This window comes from Python bivittatus, unplaced genomic scaffold (assembly GCF_059951505.1).
Source record: "Python bivittatus isolate LINGU-HERP-01145 unplaced genomic scaffold, Pbiv_v1 ctg000040_np1212, whole genome shotgun sequence".
Lineage (NCBI taxonomy): Eukaryota > Metazoa > Chordata > Lepidosauria > Squamata > Pythonidae > Python > Python bivittatus.
This window is the reverse complement of record NW_028277032.1, coordinates 1,731,469-1,754,122: the sequence shown is the minus strand read 5'-3', so window position 1 is coordinate 1,754,122 and position 22,654 is coordinate 1,731,469. Positions and strand designations below refer to the sequence as shown.

Below are 22,654 nucleotides of genomic sequence, written 5' to 3'. Positions count from 1 at the left end.
CGTGGCCATTTTGTCATTTCACATGGGCAAGATTACACAGCTTGTCAGCCTTGTAATCCAGACAAGAACCACAGCTAGAAGTACTAGTTCTATCTTTTTTTTTTTTTTTGGTAAGATTACATTAACAGAATCTTGCAAGTCTGAAAGTACATTTCTCCCCCATCGTCTTTACAGTCCCAGAAGCTAGGGAGGGTCCCTTCTGAGATTTTTGCTACACCCCCATTCCTTCTGCAGGCTCAGCTGCCTCTTATCTGTCCGTTGTCTCTTCTGCTGCTCTTCCCCCTGTCTCCCAAGGTCATTCCCACATACCACTACACAGCTCCACCCTTGCGGATACATTCTAAATCTCTTGCCTTTGAAAATTTACATTTAAAATTTAAAAACACTTATTTATTTATTTATTTATTTATTTATTTATTATTAAATTTGTATACCACCCATCTACCCCCAACGGGTGACTCTGGGCAGCTCATTCTGCTCCCTCCAATTATATGAGGATCGGTAGGAAAAAATATGAGATAAGTTATCTGCATGGCTTTGATTTGCTCATTGACTACTTACACACACACTACTTCTGCTGTGTCTGTTCCCCTTTCCCCGACCAACTAAGTTTGGGCTTACTGTGATAGGCAGGTACATTTGTTCTGCTGTCCCACCCTCTTCCCTCTTCTCTCCCCCCAGCTTTCCATGAGATGTGCAGGGATGAATCCATTGCCCTGATGACTTGGAAGAAAGCTGCAGCCGGCGAAATAGTCTACAACAAATGCCCATCTAATGCTACAGGTAGGTAGGTGCCTGGGTAGAGACTGGCACTGTAGGTTGCCCAAACCAGAGTCTAAAATGCCACAGAGGACAATTGGAAAAGGAGAGGATGATTTATGAACGACAGAGCTTTTCCAAACTGGATTTCACACTGAAAACAGAGGGCCACTTTCGTGGACATTAAGGGCAACCAACTTTAGGGCCTCCAGATTTGTTGGAATGTCAGTCCCATCAGGGCCAAGGTAACTGGGCTAAATGGGAGTTATAATGCAACACCAGATTTTTTTTTCTTTATTGAGTACTTCAGAGAAAATTATATGTACAAGAGGAAATATGAAAAAAGTAAAATAATATAATACAGATAAATGAACTGAGGATTTTAAAATGTCAGGGAGGTCTTAAATATCATTAACATTATGAATAATTAAATATATTATATAAATCATCTTAAGAGACCAAAAATCAGTATTAAACCTAAGCTTAAAATGAGTGGCAAAGACCATGGTCAACATAATATAAATGGAATAAAATTATACTTTGTAGTAAATTCAAACCGTGTTAATAAAAATCTGTTCGGATTTAGATAGATTATAAAATGGAGATACAGATTCTATGCATAAATAAACCTCAACCCTGGATGTGGTACCACTCCTTATTTTGAATCAGAACCCAAGAATGCTTCCCCCTTTAAATTGAAATCTCTGGCCAGGTTGGCTTTTAAGGTAGGAAGTTATTCTAGACATCAAACTATAGCAACATCAAGTAAAAGAAGACAGAACTGGGGCTGACTGCACCAGCTGGCTAACTTACAATGCATCCCTGGTCAATCCTCCTTCAATTTATTGTATCTCAGTGGCACTCTTCCTTCTGAAAGATGGAGTTTTGCTTCTGACTTTTGGTTTATAACTTCCCACGATGGAATATTCCCCACTCTGCTGCCCTCCAGATGTTTTGGGACTACAGATCCAAGAATTTCCCAACCAAGCTCATGTTGGCTAGTAATGCTGGGAGTTTTTATCCCAGCCAATCTGGAGGGCAGTTCTCATTACCTTGGTGGAACCCTTGACACTTTCACATGGGGTGAACAGTGCCTTGCCTTCCATCTATTGCCAAAGTTTACTGAATTAACAAATAACTGATCCCACACAATGTCCATCTTCTCCTTGAGAAAAAAAAGCACCCACTTTCAACCTGCTTTTGCATTTGAAGAAAGCTATGCTTTTTGCAAGCCTCCTTTAAAGACAATTTTGCAAACATTATTGCTTTGCCCCATGGTGAAAAGTGGCATGATTGCAATTTTAGTAGAGTCGAAAGAAGCAAAATTCTGACTCGATACAACCTTGGCTCATTATGAAGGGGCGAGGACCTGGGTGCAGTTCAAGGTGCTGGTTGTCACCTTTAAAACCCTGCATGGAATGGGATCAGGTTACTTGCAGGACCACCTATCCCTGATGGTTTCTGCCCATCCCACCAAATCAGGCAGAGTGGACATGCTCCAGGTCTCATTGGTGAAGCAATATCATTGGTGGGCCCCAGGAGGTATACCTTCTCTGTCATGGCACCTGTCTTGTGGAACAGCCTCCCTCTGAGATGCTGATGGCCCCAACCCTATTAACCTTTCAGAAGGCTATGAAGGCCTGGCTCTTCCCCTAGGCATTGCGGTGGGGACGCTGGTGGAGCTCTGATTTGGGTGTGGTTTTGTTTGATAAGTTGATAATGTAATTTTTAGGGGCCTCGACCCATAGTTTGGTTATGTTTTATTTCCATTTGCTGCCCAGAGTTCCTTGAGTAGATGGGAGGCTTTATCAATTAGTTAAATAAAGAAATAGAAATATCCATGCTTCAGCTCAAAAGGAACAGCTCTGTTTCTTTCTTCTAAGAGAAAAAAGCCAGTGTAGAACCAAAACACCATGTTTGGGGACGGTGCTACAAATAAGGAACCTCTGTGTTACATGAAATAATGAGATTGTACTGGGAACCTTCTCTCGCTGAGGTTGGCTTCCCCATCTGAATCTTCTTCCACTTACAATATCCGCTAAGGTCACAATCTGTTCATTTGCATCTCCAGGGCAATAAACATAATAAATAATAAACACTTTAAGAAAGCAAAGTTGGAAAGATATTTTTGTTTGTTTGTTTCAGTAATGTGTCAGGATGGGGACAATTATTTAGAAAGGCAACAGCAGCATTAGCACAGAAGCTGGAAGCGGCAGGGGAATATAAAGCTGTTGGGTTGGATCTTATTTCTATCATTCCCTATTCTATATTTGAAGCTGAAAAGCTCTTTTCCAAATAAGATGCAATACATTGGGTCACCAGGCCCAAAGATCTTCTCATGCAGAGGTATGACTTCCATAGATGCCATTCACTTCCAAGATGTTTGGATTGAAAGTGTTATGCAACATTTACTTGTTATTTGGAACTGAAAATGCTTCTAATAAGGCAATTGAGGTGCTGCTAAATCGATCAGCAGTAGAAACAAAAGAATGTGCCCAAGTTTAAAGCTGGGGAATGTAAGCCAGCTTTGGCTAGTTGCCTAAGCATTCTTAGTAAGTGCCAACCAAATCTGTGCAGGAGTCAGGGATGTCCTCAAGGGGTTCAAAAGAAGTCAAGATGGTGGGTTTCATATCCTGTGGCGGCCATTGTCTTGACTTTTCTGATCTCCCCACCTCCCCGGTGGGCGTGAGAGTTTCCCAACTCATTTTTGCCACCCGAATTGCAGAGCAGGTGACAACCCTGTTAGGGTCACTTCAAACCCACCACTCCCCAAGCTAACCACTGGGGAATGAGAGACTGAATTTGGTGCGGCTGATCATCCTGACCTCTTCAGCGATGGGCACTAACCAGTGGCTTGCCTCTTTCCTAGGATCTGCCAGCCGACAGTGCCTGCTCAACTCCCATGGTGTGGCTTACTGGGGCATGCCCAGCTTCGCACGCTGCATTTCCCATGAGTACCGATACTTACATCTTTCAGTAGGTGCAAACTTTGGCAAGGCAACTGTGGCCTCTGGGGCTCCCCTCTTCTCTGCCGCTTGACCCACCCTCCTGCCTTGTTCAAAAAAGGGATTGACATAGCAGAAAAGGAGGATCAGGACTGTGGGCAAGATATATAAAATATGTAACATCCAGCTGTTCTTCTGTTTGCAGTAGTGTCAACTTGGGAAAGAGTCATGATCAAGACCAGAGCTCCCTAAGCAGGGAGGCTTAAAACTTCCAGCCCTTTTCATTACAAAATTTAATACTCATGCTTTCTCTTTCACACACACACACCAAATTTTAAAAAAAGCAGGGGGTCAGGTTTGTCCCCCTGTTTCAAATCATCACATAAAACCTCCTGGTTCAATCTGTTGTTGGTAGTTGGTGTTGAGATCAATTTATTTATTAGATGAATAGCCTGCCTTTCATTCAGGATCAAAGCAGCGTACATAGTACTTCCATTTTCCCACACAACAACTCTGTGAGGGAGGCTGGGCTGAAAGAGAGGAACTGGCCCAAAGTCACCCAGGAAGCTTCCATGGCTGAGGGGGTATTTGAACCTGGGGCTCCTTGTTCCCAGTCCAGTACCTTAACCACCACACTTTACTGGCTCTCCTTCGTGCTATGATAGAACATGTATTGATGAGAATACCTACAGATACAGACAGTCCTCTACTCACAAACTTTTGGGTTACGAACTTTCTCTGATATGAACAAACCTCCAACAACTCCAGCAATGAAGGTCCCAGAAGGAAGGTCCTGGAAGTTTACATATGCAGCATGCTGTAAACTTCCAGGCATACATATGCGGTGCACTGTGGTTGGACTTACCAACAAAATGGACTTACGAACAACCTCTTGGAACGTATCCTGTTTGTAAGTAGAGGACTGTCTGTATTCTGCCAATAAAGGTAAAGCAAACTGTTGGGAGTTATTTAATCAAATTATTATTGCCTGACCAGTACAATCCATGTGGATTTCCCAGTAAATTCTGACAAGGGGAAGATTTTAGCTTTTGATGGCTGGTGTGGGTCTTCCGGGCTGTGTGGCCGTGTTCTGGACGTTTTGTTTCCTAACATTTCACCAGCATCTGTGACTGGCATCTTCAGAGAGCAGGAGCACAGACAGGAGCAGTTCTCTCTGTGCCCTGTCTGTGCTCCTGCCCTCTGAAGATGCCGGTCACAGATGCTGGCGAAACGTTAGGAAACAAAACTTCCAGAACAGGGCCACACAGCCCGGAAGACCCACACCAGCCATCGTATTCTGGCCGGGAAAGCCTTCGACAATACATTTTAGCTTTTGTTAATCTGGCTGAGCATGGAAGTTGTACTCCAACTTCCTGAGCATCTGAGTTGCCAAAAGATGCATACCTGGACAATCTTACTAATTCAGGCCTTAAGAAGTAAGGAAAAAATGAAGAGTGGGTTTCTGCAGATCTTTGCTTCATGGAGAAAACTGAAGAGGTCCAGAAATCTTGTATTTCTCAGTTTCTGCTGAGTTGTTTCTAGGATGTTTTCCATGTAATTTGGGGCTAAAGTCTAGGAAGGATTACTTAAGATTTCCTGGAAGCTCTTCTCTCTGATCTTGAAAGTTTTTAACCCCAGACCCATGAAGGCATTCATGGAGAGTTCAGGTTTTGGAAGGGAGAAATCAAACTTGGCTCTTTGTCCTAAATGGTGCAAGGACCCAAATCAGCTAAAGAAGTTCCAGGGACATTAAGTTCAACTTCATGGGCTTCTGTGGAGGTCCTCTTCTCAAAGTTGGGGAGAAAGAGCATCTGGTACTAATCAGTTGGTGCAGGATCAGCTGGCTTCAGAAGAAGCAGAACTCCTGACTGCCATAGCAGAAATCTCTCAGATCTCCATCATTATATTTGAAGAGCAATTGGAAGTCCCAGGATGCTCACAATGTGACTTTTTTCATGCACTGGGCCTGAAGAGCAAAGCATCTTTGCTCGTCATCCATGATCTGACCTCGTTCCCTTTCTCTCTCATACTTAAGCTTCGTGAGCATCTGGCCAAGGGCCAGCGCATGCTGGCAGGTGAGGGCATGTCTCAGGTGGTTCGTAGCCTGCTGGAGCTCATTGCCCGCCGAAGCTATTACAGTGGGGACCTGCTGTTCTCAGTGGAGATCCTGCGCAATGTCACAGATACTTACAAAAGAGCCACCTACATCCCTTCTTCGGATGATGTGCAGGTATTGTGCTGACATCCAGTAAGGAGAAGCAGCCATTATTTGACTCTTAAGTGCATGAGGCCATTGGAATTGAAGAGACCAGTTGCACTGCACATGCTAGGGCTGGGAGCATGGGTGTCCACAGGTGGGTAAAGGGGGACAAATGGCCACTTGCTTGCTGACATCATCATGCAAATACTATGGCTCAGATACTTGTTTGTAATTGTGGCATTTGCATGATGATGTCATCAAGCACATGTTGTCATTTTGACATCAGAATTTGTGACAGCTGCTGGCGCTGCTGGGATGGACCTCCTTATGTACCCCAAAAACTTCAGCTGCTGGTTCAAGTCTTCAGGAACCATGTTGGCTTTTGCACACAGACACAGAAATACTCCCCAGTAAAGGGAAAACAGATCACTACTATTTGGGTTCACTGCTGTTGGCAGCACAACTTTTTAAGGTTGAGCTTATTATGGTTATTTGTCCTGATAGCCCAGCTTTATCTGTTCCAGGTATGGGGAGCCTCCATTCCATGGAATCTGGAATGAGGCCCTTTCCCCAGGCCCTCTCCTGCTTTGCTGGTTGGGTACAGAGCACTATCCCAACTGAGGAAAGTGGGAGGTTACTCATTCCAGGATCATTTCCTGCTTTCCTAAATGAGGGAAGAGCCAGGGCAGATCCTCTCAGTGGAAACTTCACTTCTCTACTTTCCTCCATTGGGAGAATACGATGGCTGGAGCACTCTGTGCAGGCTGAAACAGGGCAAAGCATGTGATGTCTTCTGTTGAAAGGTTCTCTCCACCAAGCCCCAGCCCTGCGTGGTCATCCAGTCCACTGAGACAACTGGACGGTAGGCACTCGATGCCATCCATGCAACATGCTTGACTAGATTAAAAAGAGACTGAGAAGACTGTGGGTTAGTGAGTTCTGGAATCTAGCCATTTTCTGTGTGAGTTGGATGAATTAGACCATCATGGACAGACATCATATGATTTATTTATTTAGGCACCATGCGATAACAAGAACACAGCAATTGTGCATTTTAACTCCAACCATCCAGTTTCCATGCTGTGGCTTACAATGACTAAGCGGCAGTTTGCTTGCAAGAGTTTCTCCAGCGAAACGTGGATATGTTAGGACTGAGCTTGCATGCAGAGCAGATTTTCTACCTCTGACCTATGCCTCACCAGGAGGCATTTTAGAGAAATGCAAAAGAAACGCATTATAATGACTAGTGGAATATCTCAGGCGGCTTCTGCCTCTTTCCTAATTTTGGAGCCAGTTCAGAACACACTTTTACATAAAGACAGGGAAGGATAAGAAATTTGCCTCGTGTTAACTTCTATACAGACAGACCAATTTCAGACTTCAAAATAAATAGAACTCAATTTTTTTAAAGCTTGCAATACGGGCATCACTCAGCATATGCACACACAAATGAGCAGATTGGGGAAAGGCAGATAGGTATAAACCCCACATTTAATAATGGCAGAAATGACTTGCAAACAGAGGGTTCCTAGAAAAATGCCTGTGAATGTAAGAAAATGAGCATGAATATTAAAGCGAATGATTTTCAGCCAAATATATAAAGTGATACAAAAATGGGGTGGAATGGAATTTGCAGCTGGGAAATTGAGAAAACTGCCTAAAGCCAGATTGTAGTCCGACCTCTTCGCTCACTTTCTCCTCTCTCCCCCCAGCGATTCTTCCAGGTTGTCAGCTACATGATAGATGCAGAAAACAGGGATAAATGGGAAGATGCACAACAGGTGAGCTGCTGGGCATCGGGCATGTGACTCTGGTGGGAATCGGAAGCCTCTGTTAATGCTGACTCCTCCATTCCCCTGCACAGGTGTTGCCCGGTTCCGTCCTCCTCATGAAAGTGGTTGAAGATTTCATCCATCTGGTAGGAGGTGCCCTCAAGGCCTTCCAGAGTTCCCTTATTGTCACGGACAACTTGGGTGAGCAACTGGAAGGGACTGGACGGAAGAACGATTTCTTTGGGGTTTGCGAGGTGGCACTAACCACTACCCAGTTTGTGTAAAGGCAGAGCGCAAAGGCAGAGTTTTTTTCAGGCCCAGGTTCTTGTGATCCATTGGTGAACCTCATGGTAGAGCAGCGGGAGGTGATTCACAAGATGCGTGCAACTCCCAGCAACCATCTTGTGGCTCCTGGGGTTACCTCTAGATCTCTTTACAAAAATTGGGTAGTGGGATGTGCCCCCTTGTTTTCTCCACCCCCAGACCTTCAAAGCTATTTTTCACTTGAGCCCCTCCCTGGAAAAAGTTCTTCAACATTCATCCCTGCCTCCCTGAGATGCCACCACATCATCAGTTGTGTCCCTGTGGCCCCAAGAGACTGAAGACTTCCCCCCCCCAATGGATCATAAGCAAGGGGGGGGGGAAGCCAAATGTGAGGCAGGCAAGATATCTTTGATCTCCAAGCCAGGCAGGGACAGAAGACCAAGTTTCTTCAAAGCCTTATTCTTCTTCCTGCTCTGGAAGTTCTGCACTGCCTGTCAGTCATTGGTGCTACTTTATTCTGTGGTCTCCAGGGACTACCATAATTGATAGTAGACCAGCTTGCACCCATAGCCTCTGATGGTGAGATTCCTGGCTGTTACTCTAGAACAGACCCAGGGAATCCTTCTGGGCCAAGGGTCATGTACGGCTTCTGAGAGCCTGTGGTGGGCATGCTCAGAAATGGCTACCAAGGGAAACATGCCTGGCTCACAAATGGCATGGCGAATCACAAAACACCCATTCATCAGAAGGCGAATGGGCTCATTCCCGCCACCAGATGCTGCCTACGATTCCAGTATGACTTTGGGGGACCACAGACATTCCTCCAAAACAATATAGATGGGGTTTTGTTAGCTTTACAGCATGTCAGCTGCTGTCTGCTTTTTAAATTAAAATAACCTTTAAACACTTCTAGTGAATGGGGAGTCTGATGGGCACCAAGGAAGGCATCCTACCCCTTTTATGCCACTGCTCTAGAAGGCCACGACGTTAAGGGCGAGGATGACGTGTGCTTTGATTTCCTGATATCTGTCCCAGAGTGACACCCACCCCTTCCTCCCTGCTCTCCCCTCCCCTCCCCTCCCCTCCCTCGGCAGTGATTAGCATCCAGAGAGAGCCGGTTTCTGCTGTGTCCAGTGACATCAATTTCCCCATGAAGGGCCGTCGGGGAATGAAAGATTGGGCCCGCCACTCCGAAGACAAGATCTTCATTCCCAAAGAAGTGCTGAATCTCTCCTCATCTGGTACGTGGCCTCCACAAGGGGCAGACTCATGGCTGGCAGGTGGGGGTGGGAGGGAAAGGAGGCCCAGGAACAGTGGTTAGAGCAGGGGTGGGCAGCCTGAAGAAGACATGTGGCCCAGATGCCCTTCTGCCCCTGAATTAGGAGACAAGGGGCCTTTCTGAAGTACGCTGGGCTTTAGAAAAGGTATCCATCAGACTGGCTAGACATTGCCCCATTTTTGCTCAGGCCCTGCTGACATTTTGAGGGTGGTCCCTAGCAGATCCATCAAAGGCTAACTGCAAGTTGCATCGTAAAAAAAAGAGCTTTTCTTTAGATCTGAGCCTTCTGCACATTTCTCTTAAGAATAGGAGAAAAGGACAGTTCGCCCTCTGGAAAACAGCTTTGGCCTGATAGAGACTCATAGAAGTGATCTGTGCAAGATCAGCAAAGTAGAATAATAATGAAGGAATAACGCTTTTCTCAAGAAAGGGAAGAGGGAATTGTGAAGTGCTCAGTTCAATGTTTTTAATCCATTCTTTACAGATAAATTGGAAAGAGTTCAGAACATTTTAGATTTATTTTCTTAGACATGACTGCCAAATGCCAGTTTTTAAAGCCAGATTCTTTTGTCTCTGACATTACTGCTAATCTGTACTTACAGACATTTTTATATAGGCTGGATTGAGGTGTTGTGTTGTTATTATTATTATAACTGACTCACAGAGTTGGATATGAAATTTCTAATTTTGATTTGGCATTCCAGTTGCCACCTCTGTCTCCATTATTGTGAAAGTCAAAACTCTTTCTCCAGATTTCAAATCAGAAGTGGAAATGTGAGGCTTAGATATTTATAGGCCCATTTATACTTCATGGATGCATATGTTATAAAGCTGAAATGAATGAATATGGCCAACCTGCCATATGCTTGCATTTCCACTCAGAAACCAGGAAAATTATGCCATAAGAAAAGATATTTTAAATACATTACTGAGTGAGCTGTAAAGACTTGGTTTGGTCTTATGGTCTATGCTGGCTTGATTCCTGCAGATGCAGTTTGCTTTGGTCTTTCACATCAGCATTGGCCCCAGAAAGGATTGTCCAGGCAGACATTCAACAGGTGCAGTTTCCCCAGGCACATGATATGGGCAATCCTACAGCTGCAGAACTTTGTCCCCACTTCCTTCTTTGTTCAGTACATAAATAACGTAGTATATCTTTGAAACCTTATGAATCTGTTCATTCTGGCAATTGTATTTTTGGGGTCTTCTCATTGCTTGGGGCCTTGTTTAAGACCACAAAGTCCTGACTTCCTACCCCACACAGCCATAGACAGTCCCTTAACTGCTGTGTTAATCGGTGCGGCTCTTTTCCTTCTTTCTCCCTCTTTCTGCAGAAACAGATGACTCAGCTTATTTCGTCATTGGCGCCATCCTGTATCGCACCTTGGGACTAATTCTGCCCCCTCCTAGGTGAGCGGATCTACCGAACAGCTTGTGAAAAGCAGGACTGTGAGGCAATGTGCTTGCAGCCTCAGGGTTTGTCTCTGTGCAGATGTGGTGTGTTTGTATTCTAAATGCATCCCCATCCAAGTGATCTTGCAAATTTCATCAACAGAAGTCCTCTCGCGGTCATGTCCAAAGTTCTCACGGTGACGGTGAAGCCACCAACGAAGGCCATGGAACCTTTGATTACGGTGGAGTTGTCTCATATTATCAATGTAAGTGTGGGGGCTCTTGGTACCTTAGCCTATGGGGTGGGTAGAGATCAGCGTGGTCCAGCCCAGTATGGTTAGTAGACAAGCTCTTGACTTACACATCCCATTCCTTCACTTATCACCCCCCCAGATTTTTGTGCTACAAAATAACTGCTATATGGATGGAAAGTGAGTAGCCGAGCCAGGACAAAACCTGATATTGGTAAAGAGAGAGCCCTGGATGCAGAGGGACAGATCTAGCATCAGTCCCTTTTGTTTTCTGAGAACATAGTCTGGACAACCGTCTATAATCTTGGGTTTTGACATTGAAATGAGACTTTGATTTAAAGGGAGGGTGGATTTCCCTAATGAGCAGCATAAGAGGATAACAGTCAACAAACATCTGTAGAATCAAAAGTTGCAGAGAGAAAGTATCAGAAAAATAAACAGAATTGGTAGATATCTGAACCATTTTTATTTTTACTCCTTAAAAACTGCTGGAGAAAAAAAAATCAGGAGTTTTTCTGCTTTAGTTAGATCAGTTTGAAGATTTCACCCCATCCGCTCTAATTAAGAGGGAAAGGGAAGAAATTCTCCCTTGATGTAATTATCTGTATAATTTATGCTTAATTTCTGCGCTGCCTTTATGCAATACTCTAACAGTGTCTAACAATGAATCTAGGAAACGACAAATGTTTTGAAGTGCATTGAATACCTTAGGCAGCCTTTGAACTCTTTACTGAAATCCCATTTGAGGGAGGAAAACCCACTTATCGTAATTAGACATTAATATCAGAAGATGGAAGGATGGATGGATGGATGGATGGATGGATGGATGGATGGATGGATGGATGGATGGATGGATGGATGGATGGAAGGAAGGATGGATGGATGGATGGATGGATGGATGGATGGATGGATGGATGGATGGATGGAAGGATGGAAGGATGGATGGATGGATGGATGGATGGATGGATGGATGGATGGATTTTCTAGGTGTACCATGTCTTGTTCCACATTCTGCTTTCAACTAATCACCTTTTTCTGCTTCTCTTCCAGGGCACCTCACATCCACAGTGTGTGACCTGGGAATACACTAAAGTGTGAGTATATTTCATCTTGCTGAGTTAAATGGATTGTGTAAGAGGCCACTGTGCTGATGATGGGCAAACATGCATGTATGAAACTTCAGTCAATACCCTACTTTCCTACTCAAGGCACTTAACAAAAATGAAAGCACAAAACACAGAATCAGAAGTTTCAAAACATAAGCTAAACTAATTCTAAAGTTAGTCGGTTGGCTATTCAAGTGATTGGTTGAGTGATGGTGATGGTTGGAGCTCTTTGGATGCCTCCAGATGTCCTATCCCAGGCTTGCAAGCTTATCCCACTCCTCGATCCATTTTTTTTGGTCCCTCATTTCCATCCTCCCATAGACTGGATATCCTTCTAATGCTGGAAGAGGAGCTCCCAGGTGGAGAAGGAAGTCTTGCCATTCTCTCTTTTGCTCTGCAATCCTGTAGATAATGTGAGGGTGGCTAATTATACTCTTAATCTACTCCCAGTATGAGGTTATAGGAGGACAGCTGTTAGTCTACAGTGGCAAAAAATCAGAAATCTGGTAGCACCTTTTCTGACTAATCACTTTATTAAAAATCATAAGCTTTCCTGAGCTGTAGCTCAGTTCATCAGATGCAAAGAGTGGCAAGGCCAGTATTTCTCAGCCTTGGCAACTTGAAGATGTGTGGACTTCAACTCCCAGAATTCCCCAGCCGGCATGGCCGGCTGGGGAATTCTGGAAGTTGAAGTCCACACATCTTCAAATTGCCAAGGCTGAGAAACACTGGGCTAGGATTTAAATTGGGGGGGGGGGGGGATAAAGGGAAGGAGGAAAAGAAGAGAAGACAGGTTGCTTAAATGTGAAACAGTTTATAAGTACCTTATCTTTTGTTTGTCAATAAATGTTATTAAAAGTTTTAAAGAGAAGATAAAAATTAACAAACACTAATACAGAATAAAGAAAAGAAAAAGAGAGAGAAAAAGAGAGAGAAAAAGAAAAGGAAAAAAATGCAGGAAAAAAAAGATAAAAAGAAATAAAAAGAAGAAGCTTCTGATTTCCTCTGCAGCAAATACAAGTAAAATCACAAAGTTATCTCTTATTCTGTGGCTACCAAAAAAAAAACCTCACTTTTTTCTATTACCGAATTTTTTTTTTCTAATCATCAGAACCACAAATCATAAGTGCATTTTTTTCTGTTTCATGCAAAAGTCTATAAGGGGTTTCCAGTCAGCCATAAATGTAGATACAGTGGTACCTCTACTTACGAACTTAATCCGTTCCGTGACTCTGATCGCAAGTCGAGTTGGTCGCAAGTCGAAGTAAATTTTCCCATAAGGTTCAATGTAATTACCGTTAATCCATTCCGGCGTCCGCAGACCACGCGCAGGGGCGGAAAAACGCCCGCTGACCACGAGGCAGGGCGGAAAAATGGCCGTGGACCATGTGGAACGGGTGGAAAATGGCTGCAGACCACGTGGAATGGGCAGAAAATGGCCGCAGACCATGTGGAACGGGCAGAAAAATGGCTGTGGACCACGTGGAACGGGCGGAAAATGGCCGCAGACCACGCGGCAGGGCGGAAAAATGGCCGCGGACCACGTGGAACGGGCGGAAAATGGCCGCAGACCACGCGGCAGGGCGGAAAAATGGCCGCGGACCACGTGGAACGGGCGGAAAATGGCCGTGGATCCGGTTCGTAAGTCGAGGCGAGTTCGTAAGTAGAGGTAAATTTTTGGGGCCGGAGCTGATTGTGTCTCGAAAAATTCGTAAGTCGGGGTGTTCGTAAGTAGAGGTACCACTGTACTGTCTTTTCTCTAATCAAAGAAGTCAGTTTAGCCATATCTGCAAGTTCCGTCATCTTCACCAACCATTCCTCTATTGTGGGTAGTGCTGAACCTTTCCACTTTTGAGCATATAATAATCTTGCTGCAGTTGTCATATATAAAAACAGAGTCCCATGACTTTTTTCTAGCTGTCTGTCCATTAGTCCCAAAAGAAAAAAGGCAGCACAGAAATTACATTAGTCTTTAAGATTTTCTGAATTAGTGTATGTATTTGTATCCAAAATTCTTTGGATTTTTTACACGTCCACCATACGTGATAAAATGTCCCTTCATGTTGTTCACATTTCCAGCATAAATTTGAAGTACCTTTATACATTCTCAACCATTTATGAGTACCTTGTCAATGAACAATTGTACTGTGTTAAAAACCCATTGTGTTTGTTGAGAACTTCTGAGGTCACCTGACATCTATCTATCTATCTATCTATCTATCTATCTATCTATCTATCTATCTATCTTTCAAATTTGTCACCGCCCATCTCACTGTGGGGTGACTCTGGTCTGATATATATCAAATGTATCTACTGATATGGTAATGATATGATACGATATGATATTGATGTTACATGTACTTGTATCTCAGAAGGTTAGTCAGAAAAGATGCTACCAGACTCCTCCCATTTTTTTTCCAGCATGAAGGAGACTGTAAGACTTTACTCCCCTGGTAAAGCTCAGGCAAGAATTCCTTGAGATTATGCAATACCAAGTCCTGGGCATGGATATCTATTTGTGTACTTGCTCGGTAGGATCTTCTATGTGTGTGTGATAATATCATCCTAGAATGAAGAAGTGTCAGCATTATATGCATGTGTTGGCCTGGAATGACAACAATCAGTGAAAGTACCCTGGTTCTTCAAAATTTATCTGATGGCTCTGTTGCCTAAGATGGAATGCGTGTTATTAGTCCAGGAGAAGAGCAGAGAAATTCTGCTCATTTTTTTAGGCTGAAGATTACAGCTGGCCTTTGAATTGCATGCCTGGTGCTGCATTTCAAATAGGAGTGGGTGGAGTCGGGCCAGAAACTAACTTTGATTTTCTTTCATGTACATATAAATTTAATCAACATCAATCATAGTTGATATGATGACTCTCTAGTTACATACATAATGATTTTGCCCTTCCATCATAATTAAACATTACAGTTTGGTAACTATTTTTGCAGACCTTTCAGTCTGCATTCCTCCCCTTGACCCAGTTGTGTTGAGATAGAGTATCCTGCTTTTCTGAGATTTCCCAGGGTGATGTTGGCCAAATTGCAAGACTCACTTCTCCATCTGTAAAATAAGGATCGTATCAGCACATCTTAGTGCTAAGATATGATGAAATAGCTGAAGACATGACAGTAGTGACATTGAAGGCTGGAACCTGCCCAGGGGAAGACAAGGAAACGAAGTCAACAAATCTTAGCTAATGTCAGGTCCCTTCCAGACTGATACTTGAACTAAAAGGCTCGCAGGCAGGGATTGAAGGACGCAGCTCTTGCTAAGATAGTTTTTATTACAGACAGTAGAAAAGCTGTTAATATGAAGAAAACCAACAACTGTAAACTCAAGCCATATATATAGCAAACCCAAGGTTCATTCCTTATGTCTCTCTTTCTTGCCATGCATCCTAGCCCTCCGAGAGCCAATTATTTTTCAGTAGGAGGTGTACATTATTATTCTTACCGATTGGCTTGCTTTCAAGACCTTTACTCCTGACCTTGCTCAAGTTAACCCTCGCAGCTAATTAATAAGGCAGTTTTCTGAATTAGGAGCTGGCCAGAAAGGCCATCCCTTCTGCTATTCTTTTATGGCAGGTTTTTAACTTCTTCCCCTCCTCAGCATATGTACGCTCACCATACTGAGACATATCTCAAGAATCTGTGTTATTTTTGTGCAATAAAATAACATGGAAAGGTAACCTCCTCTTCCCGTGTTAGGCTTGTGCAATTATGCAGAGTCCAACTCTTCTGCCATTGCACTGCGTTTCCTTCAAAGCAATGACTCCTGGATGTTCATTTTGGAGAAAATGTGATTTTCTTCCTTTTGCATCGTCCAGCTTTGTAGCAGGACAACTGAGATGGTGCCTCACCCTCAATGGTCCAGGAGCAGGTGCAGCAGAAGCCAGGGAGCTGTCCATCCCTCTGGTGCTGAAAGGTCCCTCATCTAGAGATTCTAGGAATATCCTTCATTATCTACCTCAAAAAGACCTGGAGTCCGAGCAAGAGACTCCTTTAACAAGGCTTCCCTCCCTTATGTTGTTAATAACAGCTATCGATTAGTGGGCGCCTCTTGCCTGCTAGATGTAATTCGTTCTCCACTGGCTTGCAGGGAGGTAAACAAGGAGAGAGAATAAAATAGGATAGTTTTTCTTCTATATATGCAAGAAAACAAGTGTCCGTCTCTTAGGCTGCCTTTATGTCTCTGACTGGGCTTCAGAAACATGAATTAATCTTCGCACCAGGTGACAAGGTTGCTGGTCCAGATCTTGTAAAACAAGATTCCCTGGTCCAATGCCCCCTCAATGTGTTGGGCTTCAACTCTTATTATCTCTTTCTGGCTAGGGGTTATGGGAGATTAAGAGTGACACATCTAGAGGTCACCAAAGATTTTGCTGAAGCTCTTGGAGTTACACAGCAAGGCAAATTCATACAGTACCAGAGGTTAGAGATATACAAGATCCAGTTAGTCCAGAAAGGCAGTCTGTTGCAGCACCTGCCCTCTGGAATAGCAACCCCCGTCCCCCAGACATCCATGTGCCTCCTATCCTATTGGGGTTCTGGAAGTCCTTAGAAACATGGCTCCTCTCCCCGATCCTGGAGCTGGGTGGCTGCCGAGCCTGTGTCAGGTGTATTTTGCATCCTTGGGGTTTGTTTGTATAGACACGTATGGTTTTTTTTTGTCTATTATTGTTTCTTCTATTTGTTTATAATGTGAGCTGCCTAGAGTTGCTCTAGAGTTGGGCAGCCTTAAATCAAACCAATCAATAAATAAGCAGGCAAGCAGCTAGTCAAAACCAGCTTCTTCAGGCACTGAGTCCATCTTATGGGGCATCTTCTAAGAACACCTTTTCCTTTCATTTCTGCATGTTCTGGATGTGAAAGTTGGCCTTCATATGTGTCACTTTTAAAGGTTCATGGAGTCACTTGTCAGAGGTCTTGAAGCTTTGACATGCTTGCTGCTGTCATCTTCATGTTCACTTTGGCGCAATCAGAGGTGCATTGAGAGAGGGGAAAAAATAACTGCCAGAAACATAACATAATTAAGAAGAAAAAGAGGAAAAAGGAGGAACCCTGCTGGTATGGCAGAGGAGCGGCTGGTTTAATTACTTGTGATTTCAAGACAGAATGTCAGTTTTTGAAGTGGCAGCTGTACATCTGTTTTGCTTTCTTCCTCTTCTGGAGGTTGCAAACTCTTCAGTTTTCGGGTGACTTTCAAGAGCTTCCAGAGTTTTTGAAAATCATTCTGCAGGTCGGATGGAGTAGATTTTTTTTGCGTTAAACAACAACTCTTCCTCCTCCTGTCTTCTTTGCATATGGACTGGGAGTGACCGGATTGCTGTCCAACACAGCTGGAGGGCATCAGGCTGGCAAAGACTAACATACACCGATGAGCAATGAATCTTGGAGTTCTGATACACAATGCAAATATTCTGTTGCAGAGCAATTCTACTTTATATCAATGTAGAGAGGAAAATTTATGGTAGTGGTTCATATAATTACCATAATCTTCCCTCTTTGTATTGATATAAAGGAAAACATGTAATGATGGGGGGGGGGCAATGGCAACATTTCTCCCTAGAAGAGAGTAATTCCCCATGATTTGGATAGATGTGAACAGGTTTCCATAAAAAAGAACCAAAAACAATATAAGATTTTCACTTCTGAGCTAAATAAAATTTACTGCTACTTTCCTCTCGCTATACTGTTCTTTACCTCAGCCTGTTGCTAAAATGACCTCCCCTCTCCTTTTTTGGACTTTGTTTATAATCCCCCAAGTTGTTCCCTAGCAAAAGAATTAAAAAATAAACACTGGGTACCTACTCTTGGTTAAAGGAGGAGGAAGAGAATGAGGAGGCCCACCTCTTTCTCCTTATAAAGTTTTTTTTTTAAGAAAAAAATTGTGGGCTGGGTGCACATTGAGCTGGTGAATAGAAGAAAAGGACTCTGATTTTCCTTAAACAGACAACTGTGTATCCATACGATCTGGAAAGGAATTTGCTCTTTGTTCATCCCCAGATCATCAATACCCTCTTTTTGCAGCTTGGCCATCATCTGGAAGAGTAATTAATGCCACACACTTAATTAGGTGCTGTCAAGATGGATTCTAATTGCGTGGGCAAAGTCCCACCATCATAACCTGTGTCTAGCAACCAGAATCTCTCCCAGGAATGGTTGCATCATCTTTTGATCCCATCCATCCATTCTATGGATTATCATCTCCTCCTACTTCCTTCATCCTGGCCAAGCATGATCACTTTTTCTCATCCCTCATTCATGCCCATTTCATCCCCAAAGTATGTGAGTCTTGTTTGACCCATGGAGGGTCACCAAGAAGATCTTCATAATATGTTCTCTACTTATCTAGAGACTCTGGGCTCATATAAACAAACACAGATTTACAATGTTATTGTTTTCCTCCTGAACAAAAAGCTTCACAAACTCTCTGTCTCACATATATGCAGAAAGATACCCATACTTTGTTGTTTTTAAGCCCATGATTATGTAAGCTTTCTGGAGTTACTTTTGTGATTGAGATGGCCTATAAATCGATCAGATACTTTCATTCATTCATTCATTCATTCATTCATTGGATTTAGTCACTGCCCATCTCACTCAATGAGTAACTCTGGGCTGTTTACAATAAATAAGAAAAAAACCCAGTTAAAATACAATAAAAGCAGTAATCAAAGATAAGTAATATAATCCAAGGGATAGATGGTATAAATAAATTATTGACCTCTGCGAGTGTCTTCAGGGTGCTAACCACCCTCAGGATTGGTTACCCCTCCTCGAGCCCCACACGAACTGGCAGAGCCAGGTCTTCACCCCTTTCTGGAAAGAAACGATACATACATACATTCATAACCAAGTCTAGCTGGCCAGGTTACATATGAATTTCAGAATTGAGGTGGAAAGCCTACCCTTTACAGAGCTTTGATTTGTATGAAGTTTCTAAAGTATTATATTTCCCATTCACTTTTATTACTCCTAAGAAGGCTTGATCAGTCCCAGCTTGGTAGTGTTTTCTCACATCCTACTACAATTCCAGTTGAGTGCCACTGCCTCAACCAATTCATGTTTTAAGAACCCTCTCTTGTTGTGTCTTCATAGAGACCTTCTACCTGGTATTTTTCCAATAGCTGCAGAGACTGACATCAACCAGGACAATCTCTGGCTTTATGGTCTCCTCTGAGAGGGTCTCAGTACTCCACATTTCATCCACGTCCATTCATACCTTAACACAAACACACAGCACAGGGCATATTTATAGGAGCCAAACAGCTATGAATCAGTGGATGTGATAACTAAATCGTAACACTGGTAGCAATATGATAGACATGCTTGCTGATCATCCTCTCAAGGGAGCAGTCAGCCTTTATTTGGTCTAGAACTAATTGACTGTTTCTTCCTGCAGTCTACAGTGCTCTTAGTTACCATCTCTACTGCCATAATTCAGAGGCATCTGTCTACTTTGCCTCACTCTTTTTTAATGTTCAGCTTTCACAGCCATAGATTAGTACTGGGGAAAAAAAATACTACTTGAACTATTCTAGCTTGCTTGTTACTGAACTTGCCTTACCCATGTAATTCCTGACTGCCAGTGACAGCTTGGTGAGTGGGCAAATGCAAGACCAGCCTGCTGGACTAGGACAGCATCAGTACTATTTCTGCTGGAGAAGGAGAAGGAGTGGAAACTACACTCAGGAACTTTTAGTGAGCCGGGGAAACACCGCGCAGCGGTAGCTTGCTCAACGGCTGTTGGGTGCAGGTGGGAGATGTGTTGGAACTCAGATGTTAATCTGAACTAGAGTAGCATTAGATGAGGTGTAAGAATAATGTCCCTCTGAAACTCACATCATCATTCCTAGAAGTTTTTTCTAGCTCGTAGGGCTCAACTTCATGTCCTCCTTGCCTCTTTCCTGAGGGCAGAAACACACAACCTTGTCCTCGTCCCATTCCCAGCCTACCAGAGAGGCAACTTTTGAAACCTCTTCTCTTGCTCTACATCAGAAGTGGTGTTTTCTGTTTTCTGCCAGCCTAGTGGTGCTGGGCAGTCCATCTGCTGCACTGAAACAGTGAACTGCAGGAGGTGTATTTATTTATTTATTTGCTGGTGGACAGGGGGATGCTGGATGTGTGAACAAAGAACATCCCGCAGTCTTGGGGAGGATGCTGGGCGCGCTGGGATGGGGAAGTTGAAAAGTGACACCTAGGAGAGGAAGTCAGCAGTGGAGGGGGGAGGAGGTATTATTCAAAAGGTCCTTTAAGGGAAATGGTGTGTCTGCAAAGACCCACCCAGAGAATGGAAAGCAACTGGCCCTTGCTCTCCCAACACGGGTGGGAGGGGGAAAGAAGCTAAGTAGTCTAACAATCATGGGCTATGGTAGTTACCATCTGAACAGCTCACATGGCCACCACCATTGTGAAAGGGTTACTGAGGAAGGGATTGGAATCTGGACAGCAATTTCTTATACTGATTTCCTTTCTGTTCAGTAACTTAAGATTACTGGGCAGAAGAGCCAAAATCTGTACTTTCCAACTAGTGTAACTATACCATAAATGTAATTTATTGGTTTCTCTTTCAAGGACTCACTCATGAGTTGCAGGTGAATTTCTGTGCAACATGAAAATGTGAGCCTATCTTGTTGTTGTTTTTCAAGGAGGCTTCTTTAAACCCTTTTCTAAGCCACCTTCATAGAATAATTATTTTTCCAAGTGCAAACCGAGTCTACGTATCCTTTGGCCACTTGTACATCCTTCTGTATCTCCAAGCCATTTCTGGCCTTTTATTTTGTCTAATGCTCCTAAGTGCTTTTCCTGAACAGCTAGATGATAGCCTTGGAGGGGAGGGGGGTTATTTTTGAGCAAATCTCTATTGGCGTGTTTGTGAGCTTCAAAGACACCAGTTAGACATTCTTCTGACTCTGAAATGATCTTCCAGAAATGATAGACTTGTTCTTGCAGCAGGTAGCCCTTTAAAAGCTCCTTGATCTCAGCCTGGGCTACTTGTAATGGAGAGTGAGTCATAGTACCCCTTTTCTTTGAAGTGTGGCCTCTCTTCACATTAAAGGACTTGAATGAAAAGAGAGATTTCCACACTCCATAAGGTTAGTTCATGACCAGTCCATGGACACTTAACTTGGATAATAATGTGGAGCTGACTGGTACCATGATTTAATTACTGGTAATTAATAGTACCATTAATTGCCATAGCTCATCTCCAGCAGAGTGGACCTTACCTGCAAACCTGTTATGTATGTATGTATGTATGTATGTATGTATGTATGTATGTATGTATGTATTTATTAATTATTAAATTTATATGCTGCCCATCTCCCCCAGAGGGTGACTCTGGGCGGCTTACAATTAAAAACCAAGACAATAAAAACAATAAAAATATAAATACCTGTAATAATGTAATATCTTTGAACCACAGAGAAATGGGGTCTAATACTTGGGAGGATTGATTCATTAGGGTTGGACTAAAGAGCATAGTCTTGTGATGTCAGCCCTTTGAGGTAGTCCATACAAGAAACCAAAACCATGAGTACTAACACTACCTTTATTGTAAGTTCATTTTGTTTTGCTTTGATTTTCCTTCTAGGCAGTGTTGACTCCTGGGAACTGCCTTGACAAGTCCCTGCAGTTTTCTTGGCAAGGTTTTTCAGAAGTGGTTTGCCACTGCCACCTTCCTAGGGCTGAGGGAGAGGGACTGGCCCAAGGTCCCCCAGCTGGCTTTGATTCTAAGGTGGGACTAGAACTCACCGTCTTCCAGTTTCCAGCCTGATGCCTTTAACCGCTACACCAAACTGGCTCTCATTTTACCGCAAGGTTACAGGAACAGAATCTTGCAAGTCTGAGAACACATCTCTCCCCCCTTGCCTTTACTTTCCAGGGAACTAGGGAGGGTCCCTTCTGAGATACTTACCACATTCCCATTCCTTCTGCAGGCTGACATGTCTCTTGCCTACCCATTGCCCTGCCTGCAGCTCTTCCTCCTCCTGTTTCTCACGGATATTCCCACAGACCATTACATCTAAGTCTGCCACTTGTGTCTCATTTGATTTTTTTCGTCCAACTGTTTTCTAGTCCCACGAGTCTTGCCCTGTCGCCCAACCTTAATGTGGTTGCAAACCTTCTGAACATGGGCATCACGGCTCAATTGTAATAGTGGCAGCCCTCTGCTTTTTTAGAAAGACAGAAAAGCCTGCCATTTTTCTGCCATTGAAGAAAATAGTGGCTCAACTGCTGGGGAATCCCTAAAATTGCCAGGGTAACTCTAGGCCCTGCAGAGGATTATGAGACATGTTGCAAGGAGCTCTCCTAAATCCCACGAGTCATGGGCCACAGTCTACTTACATGAACTGCAGTGCATCCCAAAACACAGCATGACTATCTGGTAGACCCTGCAGGGAAGAGGTCATTGGCAGCTGGCAGATGTTTATTTCAGGGAACTTCATCCAGCCTTGCTTAATTTCTTTGACTCAGAAACCTAATAGCTTCCCAAAGAACAGTGTTACAGAGCAAGTTAAAACTCTGGGGATGAAGAGATGGACCAGTGAATGAGTGGTCCTGCATGTCTTCTCCTGCCTTCCTCTCACTGTATGGTGAAGTTACCAGACTGGTCATTATACAGAGGCCATGGCTTTTTTAGATTCCCCTCACTTATTTATGGGCACATTTGTTTATTTAG

The 22,654-nt window shown here is 43.5% G+C and overlaps 1 protein-coding gene across 1 annotated transcript in view; it reads left to right on the top strand.

Moving 5' to 3' along the window:
* ADGRB2 (adhesion G protein-coupled receptor B2) overlaps positions 1-22,654 on the top strand; it is a 143,013-nt gene that overhangs the window by 67,235 nt on the left and 53,124 nt on the right. The window contains exons 6-14 of the mRNA XM_088153494.1: positions 682-783; positions 3,629-3,735; positions 5,740-5,934; positions 7,617-7,685; positions 7,769-7,877; positions 9,035-9,181; positions 10,554-10,629; positions 10,775-10,877; positions 11,913-11,956. Of these exons, the coding sequence (XP_088009620.1) occupies positions 682-783; positions 3,629-3,735; positions 5,740-5,934; positions 7,617-7,685; positions 7,769-7,877; positions 9,035-9,181; positions 10,554-10,629; positions 10,775-10,877; positions 11,913-11,956 (952 nt within the window). The remainder of the gene's footprint in view (positions 1-681; positions 784-3,628; positions 3,736-5,739; positions 5,935-7,616; positions 7,686-7,768; positions 7,878-9,034; positions 9,182-10,553; positions 10,630-10,774; positions 10,878-11,912; positions 11,957-22,654) is intronic.